Genomic DNA, 11,438 nt, shown 5'->3' on the forward strand with positions numbered 1-11,438 from the left:
CGCCAGCCAGGCGTAAAGGCTCCGTCCTTGAATATGGCTCTTACTGTGGAAACTGTGTGCAGACTGTACATCCTAAAGACAGGGAAGGGTAAGGAGCCTGATTGCCTGGGCCCAGCCGGAGAGTGGACTGGCGGTTCCATCCCTTTGATGACCTCCTCCAACAACCGAGGACCTTTATGAAAAAAAAACAACTGTGTAGAAGCTCATTCCCCCAGGTAATCGGCCATAACCATTAGAAAATTCTGGGAGGAAAGTAAAGATAGAAAATTAAAATGAATAATTTCTGAATGATTTCCTTTTAAATAGTTTAATTCTAATGGTAAAATGCTATTTTATACGATTTGTAATGTTCTGATGAGTGATATTTAAGAGATTTTCCTGAGGTATAAAGTATAATAAAGTCAAGTTAACTTTTAAAAAGAAACTTTTCAATTTATTAATAAACATGAATTCATTGAATCAAGAAGTTGTTGATTTGCAAACCTCACATATGTTACTGAAGGCATAAGTGAAGGCAATTTCGTACATTTCTAATTGTTCAGTCTGCTCTGGACCTTAGCCAGGATGAAGCCTTTTAGCACCAACACGAATACTTTCATTTGAATCTCACTTAAAAGATGATTCCTCTAGGAACTCAGCCACCCTTTTTGTCACTTTGAAAATCTATCTAGTGTAGCTCTAGGGAAACCTACTGGATCGCCTCTCAAGTCCATTTCTCCAAAAGCCTTTAACACATCAATGATCCCAAGAAGCTGCTTGTAACAACTGACATTTAAACTGGAAAAAAAGAGCCACTTCCCCTGTCCCGTCCCTGCTGAGCACTGGGGCTGGGGCACCCACACCTCAGCCCTCAAATGAAAGTCAGCCTGCAGAAAATGGATGTTCCTACTAATGTTCTCTTTTGAGCTCATTCTGTTTTTTACTTCCTTAGCTAATGTTTGTAAATTATAAAAGGGAGAGTTAAATTTTAAGTTCGATGACCTAGTTTTTTGCATGCAATCTCTGATGGTTTCTGGAAATGAGACAATCACTTACCAGAAAGAAGCATGACTGAGACTAAGCCTCTGACTTGTTTCCAGGCTCATGTGTTTTCCAAGGGTTAGGTTATTTTTTTTCTAGGTTAATTTTAGAAGAAGCATGGTTGCTTCTACCCAGGGATTAAGAACAGTGAACCATATCCTAGATGAAACACTAAGTCAGGGCTATGCCATATTTGTTTTTATAAATATTCATCATGTGGCTGACATATCAAAGAACTTCAACAAAATTTTCTTCAATGCACCTAGGTTCAGTTCCCAGCTGTGTCACATAGGCCTGGGCCAGCCATTTAAGGGCCCTGAGGCCCATTTTCTCCATTTTGTAAAATGGATATAAAAAAGTTGCTAATGCTCTATTTTGAGGAAAAAACAGACTGTCAATAAATATATTTTAAAGCTGTGATTTTGTGCTCAAAACAGTTATCGCTCTGACTACATGCTAAATGTGTTTATAGGTAACTGAATATTGTAATGTTGAGGTTATGAGGAGATGTTAAAAGAGGTTTTTGGGGCACCCAATGTGAGTCCCAACAAGGGATACTGGTGCATTATATTTCTTTCGTTTTACCTGAGTTAAATTTCTTCATAGCACTTACATTACATATATATATTTTTTATATTTTTCTAACCATTTAAATAGCATTTACTAAAATAGATGCTTGCCTGTCATGTACCCACCCAGCTGAACACCAGGCACTTAAAACAACGTCTGACACCCAGTAGGCACTCAAATATTTTTAAAATAAATCAATACCACCACATTGCAGAGAATCACTCACCACTGGGTCTCTTTGTATGGGCAAGTATGGTTTGTTACAGAAACTTAGAAGATTATGCAGGAATATATAATTAGTAAATCACAGTTTTGTCATAGGCAATATGTTTTACCTCAGATCATTAAACTTAACCTTTGTGTGATTAATATCATACCTTATTTGTTTGATACTAAAAAGCATTATTGGCTTTCCTACTAAGAGAAACATTATTGAATGGAATCTTATAAATATATAACAAAATCTTATCATTAATCAGTATATCCAAATATTGTTTCATGTTTATGCAAGCATGCACAAAAGTAGCTGGCATATTTTTGGCAGGTCTTGGCAAATTACTTCATCTTTTCAGAAATGTTTAAACCAAACTGACAGTTTGGACTATCTGACAGCCTCTATACAAGATTGTCTAATTTTTTTCACAATATGAATGAAATTATTTTCTTGCATATAAAGTTAAGAACAAAAAAGGGTTGCCTACCATAATTGTTACTTTGCAACTTGAGAATGTCTGGAAGCATTAGCTATGCTCAAGGACATGAATATTTGATATAAAATGTTCCTGGAAGAACCATGTTAAGGACTTTAGAAACTCTTTGTGTTATATTCTACTTTCTCAGGTAGACATAATTTACATTTCTTTCTGAATTTGAACATTTTGTTTGTTTGATTTGAACACATTTATTTATTTATTATTTTAAATAACATTTTTATTGAAATATAATTCACATATCACACAATTCACCCATTTAAAATGTATAATTCAATAGCTTTAGTATATTCACAGAGTTGTGTAACCATCATCACAATTCATTTTAGAACATTTTGTCACCCCCTGAAAGAAACCCCATGCCCAATAGTAAACACACCCTCTCTCTCCCTCTTGCCCCCAGCCCTGGGCAACCATGAATCTACTTTGTCTTTATCGATTACCCTATTCTGGATATTTCATGTAAATGGAATAATATAATATGTTGGCCTTTTGTGCCTGGCTTCTCTCACTCAGCATTAAATTTTCAAGATTCATCCACCCTGTAGCATGAAGTATCTGCTACATGCTACAGGGTGGATGAAGCTTGAACACTTTCAAGTGCTTTCTGTCTTGCGTTTCTCTCAATATCATTACATATTGTAATAATTTGTTCTCTGGCTGATGTGAATTCTGTTTTTAATATTTTAAATATTAGATGGGCTTGCTTGATCCTATGTCACTTTCCCAGTTTTTAAAAAAATCTGTCACAGTGTTTTTGTTTGTTTCTGTAATGCCAGAACACTTTAAAAATTGACAATTTATTTTCATTGGTATTCACTTAGATAAATATAATTCAATTTTTTTAACATTGGGAAAAATATACAAATTATCTAATACCATTATATTCCTTTCTTTAATATTGTAATAGTAATTCCAAATTAAAAATAATTTTCTGTATCAGTATGTTTTGTGCAGGGAAAATAAAATAAAGCTCATTAATGTGAGGAACTATTTCAGTACTGTATTATATTAGGCCCTATATTGTATTTTACTTGATAAAGTAATGTTAGAAAATATTTAGTATCAGTGCCTTAATTAAAAAATTCTTTTCATTGCAAACAACAGAAACCATCTGGAATAAATTTACAAAAACTAGGAAATTTAATGGTAGACATTGAGTTATCCAACGAAACACAAGGGCAGCTAGGGTTCTCAAATGACTAGAGTCAAGATTAAGAAAGCCATCAGGACTCCTAGTTATAATTTGTCACTTTTTTCTGTTTTGTTCTGAGTATCTGCATCACTTTTTCTTTCTCTGTAGACTGGCTTCTGCTTCTCTATGACTATGATGGAAAAATGGTTACTCACAGTTACCAAGTTTATATCAACATTGCTTCATCTACCTTAATTGGCTGTCTATGGCTTTTAATTTTAAGTTCTTGATAATGCTTTATTTGTTAATCTTGCTTTGACAAAACTGTGGTAATTATTAATGCTATTCACCAAATATTTCTTTCTTTCCACCTTGCAAGCTTGTGATAGGACTGTACTTCTTAGCTCCACTGTAGTTGGGCGAGACTATGTGATTTAATCTGGTCATTGAGGTGTGCGCAGTTGTAATGTGTGTCATCTAAACACCAGTGAGAGCCTCTCTAGAGGGGGCTTTTCCTCTGCTTTAATGATGAGCAATGGGACAGCTAATGGCTACTTCATCAGCTTGAATTCCTAAATGAAGATATGCCAGGGTAGGGTCCCTAGGCATCCCTCAGTGGAGCAAAAAATAAACCTTTGTTTTAAATTCCTGAGATGGTAAGGTTGTTTGTTCTCTCAGCTCATAGCCAGGCCTGTCTTGACTAATACACAAATATGCCTGGAATTGTATTAGATTTGCAATATTTTCATTTGCGTTTGATCTGTCATTTAAAACTCCTCTGTAGGCCACTGCTTTGTTCCTGCTTGCCCTGACTCACACCGTTTTCCTGTCCCTGGCTCAGTACCCATTTTCTTCTATCATGCTGTGTTCCTGTTGTAAAAGTTCTCAGAGAACATATAGACAAGGCATTAACGTTTGTTGGAATAATCATTGGCCTAAGAGTTAGAAGATATGCATATATTCTTTTACTTATTATTTAGCTATGAACTGCAACATTTTATAATTTTGAAACTCAGTTTATTCATATAAAAATGAACATATTATGCTCTACCTACCTCAATTATAGTTTATAAGGAGTAAAGCTCTATAGTATACATATTTATTATTACCTAGCTAGCATCTATATATCCATCTATTATTTATCCCTCATCTTTATATAAATTGCTTAGGCATGTTTTCCCAAGGTATAGCTGGGTATTGTTTTACTTGCTCAGTTTAACTAATGAATATGTGACTACAAATTCTTAAACAATGATAATGACGTGACAAATTAATAGTGATCCCTTTTAAATATTTTAATTGCTTCTAAACCTTTGATTCCCGAGTATTTCTTATATTATGTTTCAATATAGTAATTAAAGAAAACAATAATTCTAGTTCCATCCTTCAGGACAGTATGGGTAATGTCCAGGCAGTGATTTAACTTTGTTGCCCATTGGATGCCAGTGTAGCACCAAGTTTTACCCGTGTAGCTATGTTTCTGGCTAAACAGTGGGATTTATTAGTCATGTGCCCTGGTGTGAGATTTGGGAGGCAGAGGTAATCTTTCTGCCCCTTTGACTATTATTCTGTGAGAAACAAGGTCATGGAGATGGGAGGTGCTCCTGGAGCTGCTTCTCCAGTCCCTTCTCCAGCTTCTGGAATTGAGAGGCACATACGTAGCAGCAGCAATGGTGGCCTCTTATTGTCAGCATCCTGGCACCCTCTTTCGTTACAGCATATGTTCTTGAAGTCTGTTGTTCCAGTAGTGGACTCTGATGTGGTCATTCCCTAGTGGGTCCCTTCTGTTCTGCTCTTTATTTTTGGAGGCCTAGTTCAGAACTTGCTCCTGTAGTCTTCTCAATGATTCTGTAAGAACCTAACCTGTATGTAGTTTATTCTTACATAAAATATCTAGAGCAGTGGTTATCAAACTTTAGTGTGCCTCAGAATGACCTGGTAAACTTGTTAAAGCATAGATAACCTAGCTTCGCTCCCAGAATTTCTGATTTATTAGGTAGGGCTGTAAGAGCCAAGAATATTGACATACAAGAAGTTCCCACATTGCTGAACCGGAGACCGTACTTTGAGAATCATTGATCTGGAGTATTTTGTTTCCTACTCAGCATCTGTAATAAAGTAGGTCTTGTCCCCAAATATATCAAATAATCCAGGTCTGTCACAATTGTTTCTCAAAATTGCAATAATTGGACTCCTTATGTAGTGACAATTCCCATATGGAGAATGTTAAACTGAACTATTTAAATTTAAATATTATCTTTTCATATTGCATATATTAGATAATCTTATTTTAAATTTTAGCTTAATCATCTGTTTTACTTAGTTTAGCCCAATACTTTATACATAAAATATTTTGAGGACCAAAGATATAAGCACTTAGAGAAAAAGTTGCAGCTAGCATCTAAATCTTTTGATACATTGCCCAATTTTCTTTACTGCTATCAATTTCTCTCTCTGGAGTATGGGCTTCATGTTATCTATCTTATCTGTATGTGCATTCAAATCATCAATGGAAATTTTTTTGCCATACTTGAAACAAAAGATTAAAAATACATTGGTATGAATTACATTGCCAAATCCATGTTGATATTTAATATTTAATTATCAACCAGGGATCACTAGTTGCTACCATTTTTAAGTTGCTATATTTACACCATTTAAAATATCATTTTATGCTATTTTAAGTTGTTCTTTAATTCTTAGAAATAAATAATATATTTGGATATCATCCAATATCTCCCTATGAATTAAACTCCCTCACTCTATAATCATGTTATTTAATCAAAAATTAGCTTCCTGCCAGAGTGGCTTGTTGAGGATTTGCTAATTTCAATTTTCTTCTCTGAAACTTAATGAACACAGTGGCCGATAGCTCCTCTCCTCAGTTCTCAGATAACAAAATACATTTTTGATTTTCATTCTTTTCTCCAGATTTATCATTTCTCAAAATTACTTTTTTTTTACAATGATCGAAACAATTGAAAAAGAGAAACAAATCACCAATAATTGATTATTCTTGAGGCTCTACTATTTTTAAACAATTTTGGATAATTTTCAGTCTCTTCTAATTTGCTTTTACATCCAATTAAAAATATATAACAATCTGGAATTTTCTAATTCAGCCTAGCCTCTTGGGCAACTCAAGTATATTTGGTTCATTCCTGTCTCTGTTGTCAGCTCTGGTCCATGAAAAGTATCCTTCCAAGGCTACCTCCGGATGTACCAAGAACCTAGTAAAAGTCTCTCATGGAGTTGTGATGCAGTTTAAAAACTTTGGTTGCAAATTAGAGATCTAATCTTATAATTTAGTGTAGTTTGAAGAGATGAAATAAGTCTTTTCAGCAAAATCGTTTCTGATTTAGAATTGATTAGGTGATTGATAATTGTCAAAGCTGGGTACAGAGGGTTTACTATAACAGTCTCCCTACATTTGCATATGATTAAAATTTTCTGAAATAAAAAGCTTTCAAAAACAGGATGTGTGGCAAGGTGAGGTGCATAGTGCATAGAGAGGTGTTTAGTGCATAATTCATGGAGAAATTTTTAGGATATAAGTGAGAAATAATTAAGTATGTCTCTACCAGGATTTATCATGTGCAACTGGACCATGACTAGAAGAAAATAAATGGGTTTTAAAAGAAAATTGATATGTTAGAGCAGAGATAAATTATTTTCATTGCTGTTTTCTTTATTTATACATCACACATACAAATTTTAAATGCACTTAAACCTTTTATGTAATTTCTTTCTATGAAGCTTAATGATATAAAATTAAATTCAAGAAATAAAATTTAGTTTTCATTCTTACTGCTGAACAACAATCAGTAATGAAAATAACATTGGTGCATTTAAAAATGATGACTGTGTGGGGTTCCGCAGGCCAGTCTGCACCAGGCGAGACAGAAATGGAAGACTCTGCCTAGATCCCACCTGAAACCTCAGTCACAACCTCAGCCTTGACCTCAGCCCTGACCTCAGCGACCAGGATCGCAGTGGAACAGCTGGATAAAGGGCAGATCAGAAAGGCGCTGGAAGCTCTGTTGGCACATTCTAGGTCCAGAAAAAATGCTAATGGATTACTTTTGAATGAGAATGAAAAAAGTTGTTTTTTTTTTAAGAAAAATATGTCTTTATTGATTTCAAAGAGAGGAAAGGAGAGGGAAAGAGAGAGAGAAACATCAATGATGAGAGAGAGTCATTGATCAGCTGCCTCCTGCACGCCCCCGCTGGGGTGGGAGCCCTCAACCCGGGCATGTGCCCCGACCCCGAATGGAACTGTAATCTCCTGGTTCACAGTCGAGGCTCAAGCACTGAGCCACATCGGCAGGGGGCTGAAAAAAAATTTTAATGGTGGTATTATGGGAAATTCCAAGTAAAGAACTGGGGGTCAGATTGTCCTTGTCTCATGATATTCGATCAGATTTAGCAGATATCTGTTTATTTACTAAGGATGAACCCAATGTAACTCCGAAAAGACAGAACGTTTTTAAAAGAAGCTTTTGAACATGCATGGAATTATAAGCATTTCTCAGATTATCCCCCTCCAAACTTTAAAAAGGGAGTATAAAGCCTATGAGGCCAAATTCTGCCTCCTGGGTAGCTTCGATTTCTTCCTTACCGATATAAGAATCCAGCGGCTCTTACCCTCACACCTCGGAAGACATTTCTGTAAGAGAAAGAAAGTTCCAACACCTGTAAACCTTTAAGCCAAGAATCTCTCCAGAGAGATCAACGAATCGATAGGCCTAACTGTCCTCCACATCTCTAAAAGTGGTTCTTGCAGCACTATGTGCATCGGTCACACTAGAATGCAGGCTCATAACATCATCAAAAACAGTGCTGCTGTCAGGAGAAGGCTTGCACAGAACTATCGGAAAAGTGGGAGACGTGAAACTCTTGTACATAAAAACTGAGAAATCGGTCTCCCTTCCCATCTTTTCTTCATTTGTCAGCAGTCAGGATGAAGCCAAAGGAGTGTGCACTCCTAGTCAGAAGAAAAAGCAGCAAGGAAAATGTAAAAACCAAAATAATATAATGAAAAAAACAAAAGGAAAAGAAACAGAAGACTCATGGAACAGGCTAGAAAGGTTGCATCAGCCCTAACTAGAGAGGAGGAGGCCCCTACGACTAGTGGTCCTCCAGTGAAGGACCCTGGGCCCCAGAAGAAAGAGACTCCAAGCCCAAGAAGAAAGAGACCCACACAGTAAAAGCCCAAAATAAAATGCAAGACAAATCTGGAGAAGAAATTCCTCTACTCGTCCCAAGAGCAAAAATTCCCACCAAAGAAAACGTAGATGCAAAAATGTGCAACAGGAAATAATTCTCCAAAAAAGAGCACCGGTCCTAACACAGCTGGTGGGAAGAAGAGAAAGGCCTTCCCAGCTTTGGAGACACAGCAAGCAGCAGAGCCCAAGATCCAGGTACAGGTCCAGGGAGTCAAAGAAGGGGTGGAAATGGAAAGAAACTTGCCACTGGGGGAAAAACCCCAAGACAGACGCCCAAAAAGCCAGAGATCAAGTCCTTCACTACAGCGAATAAATCTGCAAAAAAAGCTCCACAGCCCCAAACAATGACCCAAAAAACCCAAAGTGCCCCAGTCGACCTACAATCAGCGACTCAGCCAGGAGGAAACATCAGAACTGCTTGGAGAGCTTTTGAAAAATACCCGGGTCCTGACCCCTGTTGCAGCCTTGTCTGAGAGTGAGACCTGGACTTAAATATGTTTAAAACCTCCATAAATAATTCTGATAGATGTTTGTGGGTCTAAAAATTAGTAGTTTGAATCCATTTTTAAAATTGCTCTTTCATGTATTTGCTAATATAATAGAAAATGCAGTGCTTTTATTAAAGTGTAGCGTTTGCTTCTGAGAAAAAAATGAACACCAAGTTTTATAGGACAAATGAGAGTAAACACCACAACATCTGAAAAAAAATGATGCTGTAATTCACAATGAAGAAGTAGTTTTATCTTTTTTGGGTAAAGATCATGAACCACTCACTACCCCAGAAAATTGGCATAAATATAACTAAAATATCACAACATTAGAGTGTTTATGGAACATGCTCATGGAACTCCATGTTAAGATCAGTTTTAAAAGAGCTTTTCCATTCTAGTCCTCAAAGGCAAGTTATAGAACTATGACTATTAGAAACATCTTGTGCTAGAGACAAAAAGCACTGCTACAAATGATGACAAGAATGTTGGCTTAATATTTTAAAAATTTAAAATAAAATTTAGGATAAAACCTCCACTAGTTAAATGAACGATGACTTTGAACCAGTAATTGTTAAAGAAGACAATCAAAGGGCTGTGACCACCTGTTGACCAGTGAGCTGGACCTGGGCAATGAGAGGCTCTTAACTGCCCACCATTCCCACAGCGAGAGTCATATTCAAGAATGTAGTCTTGAGAGAGCAATGTGTTGTTGAGACCATATGGATGGCGTATATCACTGAATCTTGTTAAGGCCTCTATAGAAACTTGTAAGATTCTGGCAGGAGGGTGTGGAGATCTACTCATCTCATGGCAGCCATGACAAGCCTGGTACGTAAGCTCCTTGCTTATTAAACCTGCCACCTACCAACAGGGAGTGGCCTGCCTCTTTCTTTGGTCTCTCCTGACCCTCTGTATATGAGGGACAGTTCAGGTTTTTCCCTGGGAAGCTCCTGAGGGTGCAAACTGACAGTAATACATAATAGAGAAAGCAGTAAATGAAAACGTGGAAAAGTCTTTATTCTTTGTACCAAGGTTGGCACTCGGATAAAGAAACAAGGCACCTAGCGAGCAAACTAAAGAGGCACTCACTCTGGTTCACTGTGTGCAGGGTCGGCACCTGAGAATGAGCGTCTCCTGAAGTTTTGCGCCCTGGGTGCCTCACTTGCCTTGCTTTAGTCCCAGCCCTGCTTTGCATTAGTCAAAGAAATTCAGATTACGGCTGTGAATGCCAGCCTCCCAGCTGGTTCCCTATGATCTGCTGCTCCTGCTACTCGTGCCTTGGTGCATGGCATTCCTAAACATAAGGCATTCTGTGAGATCACGGAATATGTCTGAAGTGATGCTGTGTGACATTTTGGTTACTGCAAAGCTCTCACTCTGCTGCCATCTGTAAGGTGCAGAGGTCCAACTGGTAAGGGACTGAGGCCTCCTGCCAACAGCCATGAGAATGAGCCCTTTTGGAAGCAGGTTTAAGCCTTCAGGTGACTGTGCCTCACCGACACTTTAATTGAAAACTCATAGGAAAACCTGAGCTGGAACAATTCAATCCAGCTACTCCTGAATACCTGACTCACAGGATTTGAAATAATAAATGCTTATTGTTTTAAGCCATTGGTTATGCAGTCATAACTCACACAACAGCAGACTGGAGGAATTTTATCGTTTGTACTTTAAGAAAAGGGATTCTGTGTTAGTAAGACAGTCTTATCATAGTGGTTAAGGACACAGGCTCTGGAGCCAAACTGTCACAATTTGAATTCTGGACCGGCCCTTTGTTAGCTGTGTGACCTTGAAAAAATTACTTAACTTACTTGAGTTTTAGTTATTTATCTATAAAAGAAGGAGGAAAATGATAGCACCTATAGTACAGGATTGATGGAAGAATTAAAGTGAATATATGTAAAGTCTATCAAATAATAAGCATTATAACAATATTATTATTTCTGACTCTTTTTGCCTGTGCTTTTTTCTCACATAGATACATGTATTATTGTTAACAATGAGTCAGTTGCAGCTTTCCTTATGTGCAAACATGTTTCCCTCATGCCTTACACAATAATACCTGGGAGTAGATGTGCATGGCTTCTGAAAAGGTATTTTGTACCTCTAGAGTAGGAGAAATAAAATTTTAGGTGGGGAAATTAATTTTCTGGATTATGTAGCCAGGAAAAGGATCCCCTTATTTTTCACATTTTATTTTATGGTTATTTTCTTCTTGCCAGATCAGAGGTGCACCCAGTTTCAGTAGCTGGGGTTAAATTTTTGAATGTAGCCTATAATAAAAGAG

The 11,438-nt window shown here is 37.0% G+C and overlaps 1 protein-coding gene across 1 annotated transcript in view; it reads left to right on the forward strand.

The window, feature by feature from the left end:
• Positions 1–9,152, forward strand: part of CCDC59 (coiled-coil domain containing 59) — a gene marked incomplete at both ends in the record, with an annotated part of 42,760 nt that extends 33,608 nt beyond the window's left edge. Inside the window, 12 exon segments of the mRNA XM_081127761.1 lie at positions 7,378–7,536; positions 7,775–7,920; positions 7,926–8,138; positions 8,142–8,298; positions 8,301–8,318; positions 8,321–8,461; positions 8,464–8,613; positions 8,616–8,730; positions 8,732–8,916; positions 8,919–8,988; positions 8,990–9,005; positions 9,009–9,152. Coding sequence (XP_080983887.1) covers positions 7,378–7,536; positions 7,775–7,920; positions 7,926–8,138; positions 8,142–8,298; positions 8,301–8,318; positions 8,321–8,461; positions 8,464–8,613; positions 8,616–8,730; positions 8,732–8,916; positions 8,919–8,988; positions 8,990–9,005; positions 9,009–9,152 — 1,514 coding nt within the window.
• Between the last annotated feature and the right edge of the window lie 2,286 nt (positions 9,153–11,438).

Source organism: Miniopterus schreibersii, assembly GCF_964146895.1.
Source record: "Miniopterus schreibersii genome assembly, chromosome: 2".
NCBI classification, from domain to species: domain Eukaryota; kingdom Metazoa; phylum Chordata; class Mammalia; order Chiroptera; family Miniopteridae; genus Miniopterus; species Miniopterus schreibersii.